This window comes from Scyliorhinus torazame, chromosome 13 (assembly GCF_047496885.1).
Source record: "Scyliorhinus torazame isolate Kashiwa2021f chromosome 13, sScyTor2.1, whole genome shotgun sequence".
Classification (NCBI taxonomy): domain Eukaryota; kingdom Metazoa; phylum Chordata; class Chondrichthyes; order Carcharhiniformes; family Scyliorhinidae; genus Scyliorhinus; species Scyliorhinus torazame.
In genome coordinates, this window is record NC_092719.1 from 7,508,088 (window position 1) to 7,525,922 (window position 17,835).

The 17,835-nt window shown below is 48.2% G+C and overlaps 1 protein-coding gene across 6 annotated transcripts in view; it reads left to right on the forward strand.

Moving 5' to 3' along the window:
* Positions 1-17,835, forward strand: part of upf2 (UPF2 regulator of nonsense mediated mRNA decay) — a 148,647-nt gene that overhangs the window by 72,481 nt on the left and 58,331 nt on the right. For all 6 annotated transcript variants that reach the window (XM_072471012.1, XM_072471009.1, XM_072471011.1 and 3 more), the window contains one exon: positions 12,947-13,130. In XM_072471012.1, the coding sequence (XP_072327113.1) occupies positions 12,947-13,130 (184 nt within the window). The remainder of the gene's footprint in view (positions 1-12,946; positions 13,131-17,835) is intronic.

Consider the following 17,835-nt stretch of genomic DNA (forward strand, 5'->3'; position numbering starts at 1 on the left):
CGAGGCGCTCCACAAAAAGTGCATTGAAAGGATTGAAGTCCTAGAAAACAGATCATGGAGAAAGAACCTCCGGATCCTGGGTCTCCCCGAGGGAGTGGAAGGAGCGGACGGCGGGGCTTACGTGAGCACGATGCTGCGCTCGCTAATGGGAGCTGAGGCCCCCTCGGGCCCCTTGGAAGTGGAAGGGGCCCATCGGGTCCCTGCGAAGAGACCAAAGGCGGGAGAACCACCTAGGGCGATGATCATGCGATTTCACCGCTTCAATGACAGAGAGGTGGTTCTGAGATGGGCCAAAAAGGTACGAAGTAGTAGATGGGAGAATGCGGTGGTACGAGTGTACCAGGATTGGAGTGCGGAGGTGGCGAGAAGGAGGGCGCGTTTTAATCGAGCCAAGGAGATGCTACACAAGAAGAAGTGAAGTTCGGGATGTTGCAGCCGGCGCGACTGTGGGTCACGCACCAGGAGAGGCATCACTACTTCGAAACGGCGGAAGAAGCATGGACCTTCATTAAAAACGAGAAACTGGATCAGAACTGAGGGACTGATGTTGGAGGGGAAACGAAAATGCTGATGTATACAGAGATATAAATTGGGGAGGGGGGGACACTAAGAAATGTGGGCGCCGGTGGGGGGGAAGAAGAGACATAGGCGGGGGATGGGAAAAGGGAGTGGGGCGGCAGAGGGAGCTGCGCCACGAGGGGCGGGATGGCTCTAGAGAACAGGGGGTTTATTTTTCCTGTTCCCGCGCCAGAAAGATGATGGCGGGAAGATAGGCGCAAGGCGGATGGGAGTTCCTCACACGGGGGGTCAAGGAGAGAGCGGGAGAAGCCAGGGTCAGTTGAAGTCAGCTGACTTTCAGAAGCAATATGGGGGGAGTAACCATGCTAGATGGGGATCTAGCGGGGAGGGGGGGGGGGCAAGGCAGGGGGGGATAACTGGGTTGCTGCTGCAGAGATCGAAAAGGAACTGGTAAAAGAAAAGGTGGTCGGGGTGGGAATGCGCCGCCTGGGGAACGGGTGGGTGCGCGGAACCAGGACGTGGGACTGGCCCAGAGAGGGTGATGGCTAGTCGACAGGGGAGGGGGGCAGGCAGCCCCCCAGTTTGGCTGATCACGTGGAACGTGAGAGGCCTAAATGGGCCGATTAAGAGGGCCCGAGTGTTCGCGCACTTGAAAGGACTGAGGGCAGACGTGGCCATGCTTCAGGAGACGCACCTGAAGGTGGCGGACCAAGTTAGGTTAAGGAAAGGATGGGTGGGACAGGTGTTCCACTCAGGGCTGGATGCAAAGAATAGAGGGGTGGCCATACTGGTGGGGAAACGGGTGTTATTCGAGGCTAGGAACATTGTAGCAGACAGCGGTGGCAGATATGTGATGGTGAGTGGCAGACTGCAGGGAATGGAGGTCATGTTGGTTAATGTATATGTCCCGAATTGGGATGATGCGGGATTTATTAAGCGGATGCTGGGACGTATCCCAGACCTGGAGGTAGGAAACCTGATAATGGGGGGGGACTTCAACACCGTGCTGGACCCTGGGTTAGATAGATCTAGTTCTAGGACCAGAAGAAGGCCGGCAGCGGCCAAGGTGCTTAGGGGGTTTATGGACCAAATGGGGGGAGTGGATCCGTGGCGATTTGTTAGGCCAATGGCCAAAGAGTTCTCCTCCTTCTCCCATGTCCACAAGGTGTACTCCCGGATAGATTTCTTTGTTTTGGGAAGGTCACTGATCTCGAGGGTGGAAGGAACTGAGTACTCAGCTATAGCTGTTTCAGATCATGCCCCACACTGGGTGGACCTGGAATTAGGAGAGGAGAGGGAGCAGCGTCCACTCTGGCGACTGGATGTGGGATTATTGGCGGATGAGGGAGTCTGCGGAAGGGTGCGGGGATGTATCGAAAGGTACCTGGAGGCCAATGACAACAGGGAGGTCCGAGTGGGAGTAGTATGGGAAGCACTAAAGGCGGTGGTCAGAGGACAGCTGATCTCCATCAGGGCCCACAAGGGGAAAACCGAGGCCAAGGAAAGGGAAAGACTACTGAGGGAGATTTTGAGGGTAGATAAAAAATATGCGGAGGCCCCAGATGAAGGACTATACAAGGAGAGGCGATGACTTCAGGCGGAGTTCGACCTGTTGACCACAGGGAGGGCAGAGGCACAGTGGAGGAAGGCACAGGGGATGAGATATGAATATGGGGAAAAGGCGAGTCACCTGTTGGCCCACCAGCTGCGAAAGAGGACAGCGGCGAGGGAGATAGGGGGAATTAGGGAGGAAATGGGAGCCACGGTGGGGAGAGCAGGGAAGATAAACGAGGTGTTTAAGACCTTTTACGAGAGACTATATAGGTCACAACCCCCGGAATGAAAAGAGGGGATGCAGCAGTTTTTGGACCAATTAAGGTTCCCGAGGGTGGAGGAGCAGGAGGTGGAAGGCCTGGGGGCGCCAATTGGGGTGGACGAGGTTACCAAAGGGCTGGGGAACATGCAGGCAGGGAAGGCCCCGGGACCAGATGGGTTCCCGGTGGAATTCTATAGAAAATATGTGGACTTGTTGGCCCCGCTGCTGGTAAGGACCTTTAACGAGGCCAGAGAAGGGGGGACCCTACCCCCGACAATGTCGGAGGCGACGATATTGCTAATCTTGGAGCGAGATAAAGATCCGCTGCAGTGCGGGTCTTATAGGCCTATCTCATTGCTAAATGTGGACGCCAAGTTGCTGGCAAAGGTGCTGGCAACGAGGATAGAGGATTGTGTCCCGGGGGTGGTGCATGAAGACCAGACAGGGTTCGTAAAGGGGAGACAATTAAATGTCAACGTGCGACGCCTATTAGGGGTGACAATGATGCCCCCAGCAGAGGGGGAGGCAGAGATAGTGGCGGCCATGGATGCAGAGAAGGAATTTGATAGGGTGGAGTGGGAGTATCTATGGGAGGTGCTGAGGAGGTTCGGGGAGGGGTTTGTCAGCTGGGTTAAACTCCTATATGGGGCCCCAACGGCAAGTGTGGTCACAAATCGGCAAAGGTCGGAGTATTTTCGACTACACAGGGGAACAAGACAGGGATGCCCGTTGTCCCCATTACTGTTCGCGCTGGCAATTGAACCACTGGCCATAGCGCTGAGAGACTCCAGAAAATGGAGAGGGGTGATTAGAGGGGGAGAGGAACACCGAGTGTCACTCTACGCAGATGACCTACTGCTGTATGTGACGGACCCAGTGGGGGGGATGACAGAGGTCATGCAGATATTGAGGGAGTTTGGAGATTTCTCGGGATATAGGCTTAACATGGGAGAGAGTGAGCTTTTTGTGATACACCCTGATGACCAGAGTAGAGGGATAGATGGCTTACCACTAAGGAGAGTGGAAAGAAACTTCCGATACCTGGGGATTCAGATAGCCAGGAGCTGGGGAACCTTACACAGACTCAATCTGACTCGACTGGTGGAACAAATGGAAGAGGATTTCAAAAGGTGGGACATGCAGCCGCTGTCACTGGCGGGCAGAGTGCAGGCGATTAAGGTGATGGTCCTCCCGAGGTTCCTATTCGTGTTCCAATGTCTCCCTATACTGATCACTAAGGCCTTTTTCAAAAAAATAGATAGAAACATCACGAGCTTCGTGTGGGCAGGGAAGGCCCCGAGGGTAAGGAGGGGGTTCCTACAACGTAGCAGAGTCAGAGGGGTACTGGTGTTGCCGAATTTGGGCGATTATTATTGGGCCGCCAACATGGGGATGATTCGTAGGTGGATGATGGAGGGAGAGGGAGCGGCGTGGAAAAGGCTGGAGATGGCGTCTTGCAAAGGAACGAGCTTAAAAGCGCTGGTGACGGCGCCACTACCGCTCTCCCCCCAAAAATTTACCACCAACCCAGTGGTGGCGGCAACATTAAGTATCTGGCGGCAATGGAGGCGACAGAGGGGTGTGTTGGGAGCCTCGGTATGGTCCCCGATCAGGAACAACCACAGGTTTGCCCCAGGGAGGCTGGATGGAGGATTCCAGAGCTGGCACCGGGCAGGAATCAGGAGAGTGGGAGATTTATTTATAGATGGGAAGTTTGCGAGCTTGGGAGCGCTTGAGGAAAAGTATGAGCTGCCCCGGGGAAATTTCTTTAGATATATGCAGGTGAGAGCGTTCACGAGACAACTGGTGAGGGAATGTCTGCTGCTCCCGACACAAGGGATCCAGGACAGGGTGCTTTCAGGGGTGTGGGTCGGGGAGGGCAAAGTGTCAGAGATATACCGGGAGATGAGTGAAGAGAGGGAGGAGCTGGTGGGCGAACTGAAGGGAAAATGGGAAGAAGAGCTCGGGGAGGAGATTGAGGAGGGTTTGTGGGCTGATGCCCTAAGCAGGGTAAATTCCTCTTCCTCGTGTGCCAGGCTTAGCCTGATCCAATTTAAGGTGCTGCACAGAGCACACATAACGGGAGCAAGGTTGAGCAGGTTCTTTGGAGTGGAGGACAAGTGTGGGAGGTGCGGGGGAAGCCCGGCGAACCACACACATGTTTTGGTTATGTCCGGCACTGGTGGGGTATTGGAGGGGAGTGACGGGAGTGATCTCGAAGGTGGTGAAGGTCCGGGTCAAGCCAGGCTGGGGGTTAGCTATATTTGGAGTGGTGGATGAGCCGGGAGTGCAGGAGGCGAAAGAGGCCGATGTTGTGGCCTTTGCGTTCCTAGTAGCCCGACGTAGGATTTTACTCATGTGGAAGGAAGCGAAACCCCCCCGGACTGGAGGCCTGGATAAACGATATGGCGGGGTTCATAAAACTGGAGCGGATGAAGTTTGCGCTGAGAGGATCGGCTCAAGGGTTCACCAGACGGTGGCAACCGTTCCTCGACTACCTAGCGGAACGTTAGGGGGAAGATAGATGGCCAGCAGCAGCAACCCAGGGGGGGTAAATTGTTTGTGTTTTTGGAGGGGGAGAGTGGGTGGGGGGAGTATTACTTTGTGTTATTTGGTTAGTTTACTATGTTAGTTAAACAATGTTATATAGCAGTTATCATGTTACCATTTTTGTTGATTTGTAAGGGAAACAATTGTGTTTGAAAACTTTAATAAAATATATATTTTTAAAAAAAACAAAGATTCCACAAATAGCAATGAGATAACCTGTATATCTACTTTTGGTTTTAGCAGATCAAGAAGAGTGAGCTAGGACTCCTAGAGAATACACTGTTCTTCAAATGGTACTGTGGGATCTCAGTTGCACTCTTGCCTCTGAGTCACAAGATCATGATTGAAAGTACCCCTCCACAAACCTAAATAAGAGCATAATAGAGGCAGGAGTAGGCTATTTGGCCAATGAAGTCTGCTCCACTGATCGTAACTGATCTGAATGTGCCTTAACTCCACTTTCCTGCCTGTCTGCCATAACCCCTCAACTCCCTTCTCAATCAAAATCTTACCTAATTCCACCTCAAATATATGCAAAGACCCAAACATTACTGCCCTCCATGGAAGAGAATTACAAAGACTAACAACCCCCTGAATTCCTCTTCATTTCTGTCTTAAACAGGAGAGCTCTTATTCTGAAACCGTGCCCCCTAGTTCTCCCACAAAAAGAATCATCCTCTCAGCATCTAATCTGTCAAACCCCCAAAGAATAGATTCTTGACGGGGGCCTAATAAATAACTTCATAAACCAGATCTTTCTGAAATATCTTGTTCCAATAAGATATGAGCAAGTATATAGCTGGATGCGTTTTGACAACCATAGCTGTCATCTATGTTTGAACTTCTGGCCCTAACACACTTTATTCATCACAACTTTTCATTCTTCACTTTTAAAAAAAACGCATTTTATTCAAACTTGTATCAAAGTAGGTTACAGCAAATAAACACCCCGGCAAACTCCCCTGCTGGGCCCCTTAACTCGTACTTTATCTTCTCTAACCGCAGGGAGTCATACAGGTCACCCAACCAAGCTGCTACCCCCGGTGGCGATGCCGACCGTCACTCCAGCAAAATTCGTCGCCGTGCAATCATAGAGGCAAAGGCCATGACATCACCCTTCCTCCTCTCCATGAGCTCCGGCTTCTCTGAAACCCCAAATATCGCCACCAAAGTGTCCGGGTCCACTCCCTCCTCCACTATCCTGGCTAAGACTGCGAACACGCCGCCCAGAATCTTCCCAATTTTTCACAACCCCAAAACATGTGCGCATGATTCGCTGGCCCCCGCCCACACCTCTCACACTCATTTGCTACCCCATGAAAGAACCCACCCATTCTCGTCCGAGTCATATGCACCCTGTGCACCACCTTAAACTGTATCAGGCTCATCCTTGCACAAGAGGAGGTCCCGTTTACCCTTCGCAGTGCCTCACTTCATACTCCCCAATTGATCTCCATTCCCAACTCTGCTTCCCATTTCTCCTTGATCTTCACCCGCACGCCTCCCTGCTCCCCCAGCCACTTATATATATCCCAATTCTTCCCTCCCCTTCCACATCTGGAAGCAGCAGTTGCTCCAGCAGGGTGTATCCCGGCAATCTAGGGAACCCCTTTTGTGCAAAGTCCCTAACCTGTAGATACCTGAACACACTACCCCTCGGCAGCTCTACCCTCTCCCTTAGCTCCTCCAGACTGGCGAACCCTTCCTCAAAATACAAATCCCTCACCTTGACCAGCCTCACTTCCCTCCACCTCCTGCATACACTATTCATCCCCCCTGGCTCAAACCCATGATTCTCGCACTGCAGCGACATCCCTTCCACCCTAAAATGCCTCCTCAACTGATTCCATATCTTCATCGTGGACTGCACCACTGAGCTCCCTGAATACCTACTCGAAACCATTGGCAATGCTGCCGTTGCCCTTGCCCTCAAACTAGACCCCTTTCACGATTCCTCCTCCATCCTAACCCACTCTACCTCTTCTCCTCCAACCACCACCGCACCTTGTCCACATTAGCCGCACAATAATAATGAAGCAAGTTTGGCAACGCCAACCCCCCCTTCTGCCTCTGTAGCAGGGTCCTCCCCGCCCTCGGCACCTTCCCCGCCCATACAAAGTCAGAGATGTTTGTGTTCACTTTCCGAAAAAAGGCCTTTGGTATAAAGATCGGGAGAGCCAGAAAGATAAACAAGAACCTCGGCAGAATATTCATTTTCACCACTTGGACCCTCCCCGCCAACGTTAAGTGCAGTGTATCCCACTTCTTAATATCATCCCTGGCCTCCTCCACCAGCTTCGTTAAGGTCCACTTATGGAGCCCCATCCATTCCCTCGCTACCTGAATCCCCAAGTACCTAAACCTATCCCTCGCTACCGTAAATGGCATCCCCCCGAAATTAACCCGGTGTGCCAGCTCATTCACCGGGAATACCTCGCTTTTCCCTACATTCGGCTTGTATCCCGAGAACCCTCCAAACCTCCCCAACAGGCCCATAATCCTTCCCATACTCGCCAATGGATCCGAAACATACAGCAAGAGGTCATCGGCATAGAGCGACACCCGATGCTCCCTCTGTTCCCTCATTATCCCCTGTCACTCTGCCGACACCCTGAGAGCCATCGCCAATGGCTCTATGGCCAGCGCAAACAGAAGTGGCGGCAGCAGGCACCCCTGCCTCGTACCCCTGTGTAAGTCAAAGCTTCGTGAGCTCATATCATTCGTCCTCACCCTCGCTCTTGGCGCCACATTCAGCAACCGCACCCATGCCACAAATCTCGGCCCAAACCCAAATCTTCCCAAAACTTCGAACAAGTACCGCCATTCCACCCGATCAAATGCTTTCTCCGCGTCCATGGACACCACCACCTCCAGTACCAGAGCTCTCGACGGATTCATCACCACATTCAACAGCCGTCTTATATTACTCGCGAGCTGCCTGCCCTTCACAAAGCCTATTTGATCTTCTGCAACCACCCCGGGACACCATCCTCCCCGCCAACAACTTAGCCAATACTTTCACATCCGTGTTCAATAGTGATTGGGTCTATACGACCCACATTCCACCGGATCCTTCCCTTTTTTGGGGATTAGTGTGATTACTGCCTGCTTCATCATCTCCGGCAACTCCCCCTTCTCCAGCGCTTCATTAAACGCCCCCAACAGATGTGCCAGGTCCGCCGCAAATTCCATGCAAAATTCTGCCAGGCACCCATCGGGCCCAGGGGCCTTCCCGACTTCATACCCCTGATACTATCCAGCACCTCCCTCAGCCCCAGAGGCTCCTCCAACGCCTGCCTCTTTGCTTCCTCCATCTGGGGAAATTCCAGCTCATCTAGAAACCACCCCATGTCTCCCTCCTCTCCTCCTGGGTCTGCCTCATAAAGTCCCTGGTAATACACTCTAAATGCCTCATTTATCTTCCCTGGCTCTGACACCACATCCCCAGCCCCAGTCTGGATCTTCAATATTTCCCTGGACGCAGCCTGCCTCCGCAGCTGGAGCGCCAGCGTGCGGCTCGCCTTCTCCCCATACTCATATTGCCCCCCTCTTGCCCTACCGCCCTCCCCGTTGTCAGCCTGTCAAATTGCCCATGCAATTTTTTACTCCTCGCCAGTCCCTCCACGGTGGGCAACCTCGAATATTCCCTGTCCACCTCCACTATCTCGCTCACTAGACGGTCATGTTCCGCCCTCCTTTCCTTATTCGCACGAACCTTAAATTAGATAATTTCTCCCCAGACCACTGCCTTCAGTGCTTCCCAAAAAATGCCCGCCGCCACCTCCCCATTCTGATTGAACTCCACATAATCCCTAATCGCCAACCACACCTTATCACAAAAATCTCCATCCGCCAACAACCCCGAGTCAAACCTCCACCCCGGCCTCTGCTCTCGTCCCGTACTGAACCGAATATCCAGCCAGTGGGGTGCATGGTCTGAGATAACTATCCCCGCATACTCTGCCCCCTCCACCCCAACCAAAATCTCCCGACTCACTACAAAGTATTCAATCCTCGAATACACCTTATAGACGTGTGAAAAGAAGGAATACTCTCTTCCCCCTGGGTTCTGAAAGCACCATGGATCCACCATATCCATCCTCTCCATAAACCCCCCCAGCTCCCTTGCCATTCGTATCCTACCCATCGACCTGGGGCTCGATCTATCCACCCTCGGCTCCAGGACACAGTTAAAATCTCCTCCCATGATCAACTGGCACGTGACCAAATCTGGGATTGCTGCCAGCAACCCCTGCCAACACTACCGGTACCCCTTCCAATACCCCACTCACAATCACATATCTCCCACCTGGATCCTTCACCTCCTTCACACTCACGAATCCCATTTTTTTTTCTCATTAAAATCGCCACACCCCTCGATTTCAAATCAAACACCGAGTGATAAATCTGCCCGACCCACCCCTTCCTTAACCTAACCTGGTCCTTCACATGGAGGTGTGTCTCCTGCAAAAAGACAACCCCCGCTTTCAAGCTCCTGAGATGCGCAAGCACCCGTGACCTTTTAACCGGCCCATTCAGTCCCCGGACGTTCCACGTTACCAACCTTACCGGAGGCTTGCGCCTCCAATCCCCTCTACCGTCCGTCATCTTCCCCACTTAACTTCTGCCCCTTTAATTCCACTCTGTACCTAGCCCATCCCAGATGGCCCCATTCTTCGCCCTTGATCATGTCATCTCTCACCCCCTGCCACATCGCAGAACCCCCCCCCCCCCCCCCCCCCCGCTTTTCCCCTTCCCCTGTTTCCCCTCCCACTTCCCCTTTCCCCCCCCCTCCCCCCGGCCACCCCTCTTGGCCTTCTCCTCCACAACCTCACTTCCGTTCACCAGCATAACCTGCTTGCGCGGTTGCCCCTGCCCAAAGGCACATCCTAATGACCCCCCCCCCTCTTCAGCTCCAAGAAGAAGGCCTCCTGCTGGCCTTACCCTCCGCCACCCAAACAAGGACTTCTCCTGAACTCCAGGTAGCCTTCTCCAAAAGCAAACAAACAGATGTTAAACACAAACAGTTCCATAAAACAGGAGGGGGGATGGGACCTTCCATCCCCACATAATCATTTCACCACTACAACTCCTTACAATCTCAACATTGAACAGAACCCCCCCCCCCCCCCACAAAAAGAGGCGAAAATCCCCCAATCCCTACACCCACTTCAAACATGCTCCCGACCATTACATAGTGCCAGCACCCCGGTTCCCAAGCATTGTCCACTCAGTTCTCCCCCAGTTTATGCTCCTTAATGAAGTCTTCGGCCACTTCTGGGGTCTCGAAATAATACTCCCGGCCTCCAAATGTCATCCATAATGTCGCTGGGTAGAGCACCCCAAACCTGATCTGCCGCCGGTACAGCACCGCCTTGGCCTTGTTGAAACCTGCCCGCCGTTTTGCCAACTCGGCTCCGATTTCCTAATAAATCCAGACGTTACTTCCCTCTCAGTCGCAGCTACGCTTCTCCCTGGCCCACCGTAGAATTGTTTCTCTCCACAAATTTATGGAGTCTCACGATCACCGCCCGCGGCGGCTCCCCAGCTCTAGGCTTTTGCCTCAGAGACCTATGCGCTCGGTCCACTTCAGGTGCCTTATCTAGCACCCCTTCTGCCACCAATCCCGCCAGCATCCTCGAGACGAACCTCGTGGCACTCACACCTTCCACTCCTTCAGGCAGGCCCACTATTCGCAGGTTCTGCCTACTCGAGGCATTCTCCTGCTCCTCCACCTTTGCCCTCAGCGTTTTAGAACGGTCTCCTAGGAGCCCCACATCCGCCTCCAGAGCCACCACACGATCAATCTCCCGAATCTGTGACCCCTGCACCTCCAAACACCTCTCCATCCGCTCCAAAGTACTCGTCAGGGGTGCCACAGCTTCTGCAGTGGCCTTTGCAGGATCCTCATGCATTTCTTTCCTCTGTTTATGGAAGTCTTCCTTGATAAAAGTCATCAGTTCCTGTATCTGGGGCCTTACAGCTTGCCCCTCCCCTGCCTGCATGCTGGAAGAGTCTGTGAAGCACAAGACTGTTTCAACTTTCCAGCCAAACCTCTCTCAGTTTTCTGCCGGGTCTGGTGATCAGAAGACATACCTGGTAATACACTCTAAATGCCTCATTTATCTTCCCTGGCTCTGACACCACATTAAAACTAGTCCTCTAACGTTCGCCTACACCTTTGCATCGAAATTAAACCCGGATCTGAACAGGAACAGCTCTTTATGTGACCAATCACTCCATGGTCACAAGCGGAAGTCCATTCTTCACTTTTTAATAGCAGAAAAATTTCTCGCATGTTGCAGCTCCTATACTGCACTGGGGAAAGAGAAGTTCAAGGACACTGAATTTGCAAGGTGTAACAATCAGATAAGTAAGAGTGAGTTATTGAGATGGTCGCGAGCCCATAATCTAGGCATGATGTGGAGATGCCGGCGTTGGACTGGGGTGAGCACAGTACGAAGTCTTACAACACCAGATTAAAGTCCAACAGGTTTGTTTCGACATCACTAGCTTTCGGAGCGCAGCTCCTTCCTCAGGTGAATGAAAAGGTATGTTCCAGAAACATATATATAGACAAATTCAAAGATGCCAGACAATGCTTGGAATGCGAGCATTAGCAGGTGATTAAATCTTTACAGATTTAATCACCTGCTAATATATGTTTCTGGAACATACCTCTTCATTCACCTGAGGAAGGGGCAGCGCTCCGAAAGTTAGTGATATCGAAACATGTTGGCCTTTAACCTGGTGTTGTAAGACTTCTTACTATAATCTAGGCAGACACGTAATTGCAGTACTGAGTGAGTGCTGCAATGTTGGAGGTGTCAACTTTTAAATAAGATGTTAAACCGGGGCCGCATTTGTCCCCTCGGTTAGACATGTAAGGTTCTATATCACTATAAGAAGAAGAACAGGTGAGTTCCCCCTGTTTCCTGGCCAATATTGTTCAACCAGCATCACTAAAATAGATTCTCTGGCCATTTATCACATGCTGTTTCTGGAAACTTGCTGTGTGAAAAATTGCTGTCCAGTGTTTCCCATGCGCAATACAATAGTGACTGCAACGTGAAAATATTTCAGTGTCTGTGAAGTGCTTTTGGATGTTCTGAGCTCATACTAGGTACTACATGAATGCATGTTATTTCTTTACTATCAATCTGAATTGGTAGACTGGGATTACGTGCTGACGTTCAGAGGTTGGTTTGAACCCACAACTTTGTGACTTGGGCACAAGTGCTACACGCTGCACCAAACTTTGCTGATTGAGCACTTACGCCACTGACATCTGAACAATTAAATGCCACAAGTACTTGAGGCAACAGAAAGGCACTTTAAGCAACCAGAGGGCAAAAATGAAGGTTATAAATCATGGCAGCTGCCAGTTTGACTGATCAATGCAGCCCCTGTAAGACAGCAATTCTATTTGCTGTTGCATGCACTTCTTCCTTGATATCTGTTAAAATTGGAAAGGGACAGGGTAGGGGTATATACTGTTCAGTTGTGCTATGTTTTTCAGTGACTTCTGCCTTCAAGGTGCCACAGTTTTCAACTGAGGTCAGAAATAGAGTTGTTGCATATGTCGATGAAAAGGCAGATTTCAAAAATAGTCTGCAAAATAGCACCATTTATCGAGGCAAATAGAAACTGAATTGATTCCTGTTCGCTACTCTGACTGGAACATATGTTCGTGTATAATTTGTGTAATTAATTATTAGTCCTCCAGTGAATGACTCTCACCTGTCATTTTATCCTTTCCTAGTTATTTTGCAACTCAGAACATTTTATTTTTGTTCTCTACGTCACATTTGCACCTTATCTAGTTTATTTTAATTTTTTTCCTGATATTCTGATTACTATAGCATTTGTTAACTTTATTAATTTCAGTATCTTCAGTTGGAATAATTGAGTGTAATTTCAGTGGGATTCCATTATTTATTTTATGCAGCTACTGTTAGTTTCTATTTTAATCAGGATTTTTATTTCATATTTACTGGAATTATTATTGCATAATTTCTGTATATACTAACAAACTGGAGCCTTCTGTTTGCGCATCTGTAGCGTTATATCTGGTGGAAGAAGAGTTTAGATGTGTGGACGAAAGATCACCCTTTTCCGATTGATGTCGACTACATGATTAGTGACATACTTGAGCTGCTTCGACCAAAGATGAAATTCTGTGGTTCCCTGGAAGAGGCTATCAAGCAAATTCAGGAGCTCGAGCGCGAGTTCTTGATTAAGCTAGGTGAGGAATGGCTCAATTTATTTTGTGATGGTTGTGCAACATAGATTGGTTTTTTTTTCACTGCACTTCAACCATTTACACACCTAGTGCAGCACCAAGCAAATGTTGCGAAGAAAATCTTCTACAAGAATTCTGACTAGTTTCCAATAAAATGATTTTGGTTTCTTGTGCGCCCTCTGCATATCATTGGAGTAAAACATGTACTTGGGTTGGAAAAGAAAACCACAAGAGCAGTGTCCCCTTGAAACCTTTGTCAACGGGGAGCAGTCCCCGTGTGTCTGCAGCAACTATCAGAAGGTGCATAAAAGAAAAGTAGATGCAAATTTATAACCTGGATAAGACTTTACTCACATTTGCCTGACTGCATTCTGTGAAGGCATTGACAGTCAGAAGCTGGGGTTATTTATTCCCATGATCTTGACCCTCCCTAACTTCATAATCTCCTCCATCCCTCTAAGCATTTTGCAGTTCTCCAATTCTGGCCTCTGGCACATCCCAATTTTAATTGTTCCAGAATCGGCGGCCATGCTTTCTGCTGCCAAGGCCCTAGACTCCAGGATGCCTTCTGGAAACCTCTCAGCCTGTCTACCTTTCTTATCACCTTCAAAATGCTCTTTAATACCTACCCCATCTGCTTTAATTTCCTGATGTAGCTCAGCTTGTTTGAAGCAGTTTGGGACTTCTTACCATGTTAAAGCTACTGTGTCATTGTCCTCCCAACGCCCACACATTGAGCTGGGTTTATGGAAGGAACTTTGGCTGATTTTTCTCCACAGTACCCCAAGTGCGTTGAGGTTACTTAGAAAGTGCTGCTCGAACTGCCACCTTAACATCTATTGGAGAATAATCATGAAATCTTACCGGCATCTGACAACCACTTTCACAACAAGGTGGCAAAACCCAGATTTTTTAAAATAATAAACCAGATGATAAACTGGGCCACAGTTATGCTTTTATCTGAACATTCTTCTGTAGGAAGAAGAACATACATACACCAGTGGCTATCAAATGGAAGTTTATTTTAGCTGAGAAAATTCTGGATATGTGTCGACATCATGTGTCAGGGGCTGGTTTAGCACCGGGCTAAATCGCTGGCTTTGAAAGCAGACCAAGCCAGGCCAGCAGCACGGTTCGTTTCCCGTACCAGCCTCCCCGAACAGGCGCTGGAATGTGGCGACTAGGGGCTTTTCACAGTAACTTCGTTTGAAGCCTACTTATGACAATAAGCGATTTTCATTTCATTAGTGTGAGGAATTCATTTACATAGCACTGTGAATTATTTTCTCCGACTTAACTTTAACAAACTGGAATAATGCGAATGACCTGGCAGTGGACTGCGTGTACGTTATTGTTATTTTTGACACTTTGTAAATGCTGAGAACTTAGCTTTGAATGGGCTTATAATGGGCTCTTGTACTTTGTCTCGGATTTAGCAAGGGTGGGAAGGAATTTCTCAGATAAAGGTCTTTGTTGCAATGATTGGCAAGCCTACCATAACTGATACTGTATTCAAGATATTGCCATTTATGGTCCCGCAAGTAGTGAGTTAAATCCTTGGATTTTTTTTGTCTCACGATATTTTGGGTAGTTTTTGGTTGGTGACTTGGGTTGCTGCGAGTTCATTCAAATTTTTTCCTATTTACCTTGGCTTTAGCTCCCTTCCTTATTAATTTTAAAATAAAGTGACAATTGCTTCTGGGGGGGGACAAACAAATTTGTGGAACTGATTGATTGCTACTTTTCATGTCAAAAACAATTTCCGAAAAGAAAAATCTTGCATTCCGAGCACCTTTTGGTTCAGGAAAATTGTTTTCTTCAGCACAGACATCGTTAAACTATATGAGCATGCTTTGGGAATTAAAAAATATATAAAACAGTTCTTCCTCCCACCTTATCCTTCCTCTTTGCATACCACCATCTCCAACTAAAATTAGAGCATGAATAGCACAAATCTCAAAATTGTTATCGAGTCATTGTCTAATTCACGGTTTGAAATATCATCACAAATAGCGAAACTCTCTTTCTGAACCCCAAGATTGTCATTCTGTTGGAATCATTTTTCTTTGGGTGATATGCAGGACTCTATTTTGGGCAATAGATTTGGCTAATCATTTACCAAATATTGAGCCAGTATAGCCAATGTGCTTATGTTTTTCAGTTTACTTTTGAATAAACTCTTTTTAATTTCTAAATGTGATGAAGCCCTGTCTGTGTTCTCAGGTGGGCACAGTAGATCCCATGGCTCCGTTTCAAAGAAGAGCATGGGACTTAATAGCCGGTACACTGGCCAATATTTAGAAATCCTTCAGAAAACATCACAAAAATGGGTTCAATGGCCATTTCACATTGCTGTTTGGGGAGCTTTCTCTGTCCAAATTGACTGTCTGGCTTCCTATAATACAACAGTGACAACACTTCAGAGGCACTTCATTACTGGTAAAGCACTTTGGGATATCCTGAAGTCATGAAAAAGACCATATAGAAAAGCAAGCTTTCTTTTGAACTTTTATTGTCGATTATTGCTTCAACAAGAATGATAGGTCTTCAGACTTTTACAGCTGACGAGTTATTGCTTGATTATATTGATATAGCGATCTGTTTTACTCCTGTAATAAAGCCTGAGGTTCAGCAAATGGTACACTCGCACTGCTGTTCAAATTCTGTGTCTTGCGTCTGGGGCTCTCTGAATCTTCATTGTGAAGGGTGCAGAGCAAGAACTGAGCTATGGATGAGAATTATGTTTGACTAAAAACAGGCCAGGTGTAGGTTTCATTTTCACACCAAGTCAGAGACAGCAAAGACTAATGCCAAGTTTGTGAATTACTCACAGTTGTGGCTTTACCCACTCGTAGATATAAAAAGGGCCCTTTTATGTAGTATAAGGTGATTTCACCAGCCAATGGGACAAAGCACGAGTCAAAAACCCATCACAATGGCCCAATTCTCCTGCACACAAGTGTAATTCATTCATGGTTTCCAAAAGTTGTCTTTGAGGCTGTGAAGCAGCCCTCTGATCAGTCTGGTCACCCTCCCTAACTCTCCAATTGTTTACAATGACTTGGGTTTGTTGGGTCCATGGCAGTCTTGCCCACCAATCAGAGAACCAGTGGGGAATCCCCATCAGTACCCCTTTGGGCACTTAATTGACCACCATTGTGCCTAACCCCATGATTATGACCGTCAGTGGTGGCCAATCAGACTTGTAGCTTCTCGTGCTGCCGGCGTCAGTAGGATTGGTGGCTGCTTACGGCACTGAACCTACCCCGCCGCACAGGATTACAAAGGGACTGACTGATTTTTCTAGGTAGCCTTATGAGGGTACTGGAGACCCATGCAGCCTCCGTTTAATCCTTGAGCTGTCACTAAATTATGGTTCGCTCAGGAATAATTGGTGTTAATTGGCTCATTGATGAGCTTAATTGACAACTTGCCACTGACAGCCACATCAGTCCCTTCCACCCTCCAAAGTAATTGGTAGGGGGAGCATTTAAGCAACCTGTAAAGTAGAACACGGTAAAGACAGATTAAAACACCCTCTATGTTATCCTAATATTGTGCCTCAGTCTCAATTTTGGAATTACATTGCCTGCTGCACCAGTGTGACATTTTATATATTTCCAGCAACAACCAATCTGCAATCTCAATGAAATTACCAAATACTGCCAAATTCACAATTCCAGTCAATGGAAATTATTGTGTTGTCAGCCGATGCTAATAGGAATTCATATCATCTCCAGACCTCAAATACAACACCATGCTCAGCGACTGAGGGAGTACCTTGTGCATTCCAGTCGCTAAAGTTGAGTGCTGGTGCTGGTGCTGAGCCAAGATTCGATCTGCCGAATACCTTATTTTTCAGCCACTTATTGTATTTTACCAGTGAACTACATAAGGGAGTTTTGGAAAGAAAGTTGGTAAAATATGATAATTAATTGGATCATGCACAAATTCACGTCCACACCCCACCAACCTTTCAACTGATCCCACTATTGTTCAGTCTTGCACTTTTCCTTGGAATGTTGTATTATAATGAGAGTTGTCACACATGTAATGACTGATTTATCAGTTGTTGCAGATCTATCTAATTTGCCTCCATTAACAAACTTGCTAATTCAAAAATATGATTTCTAAATATTCCTTTTCAAACTATCCTGTATATCTTTATTTGAAATAGAAAAAATCTTCAGTACTTCAGAGTGCTTTGAAACTTGTAAGGAATGCTTCATTCGCGTTCAGTTTTTTAAAGGGATATACTGTACCTGGGAATTAGAGAATTGTAGCCTTGGCTATGTGGAATGATAAACAAAGCCCATTTAACAAAGATTATCGCTGTATTTTATATCCCTTATCGCAAGAGGTATTATACAATGAACAATTTGTTGCAGAGATTTTGCGCAAGTAGGTTGATGGTTTTTAAAAATGTTGTTCCTGTGTCCAGATAGACTCAAGATCTCATCCCTGTCCTAAGTCTCATTGCAAAGCTGTGTGTGATTTCAGCACAGGCACTTAGCATTGTCTAAGGATCCTTTTAGCAGAAGGATGTGCAATAATTACAGAAAATGTTGACAGAGCCCAGCAGATAGTTCAAAAAGAGAAAGATAGTTGATGTTTGCGATTTAATTCATTCAGAACTCTAATGTGCTATAGAATCACAGAAAATACAGTGCAGAAGAGGCTCTTCGGCCCATCGAGTCAGCACCGACAC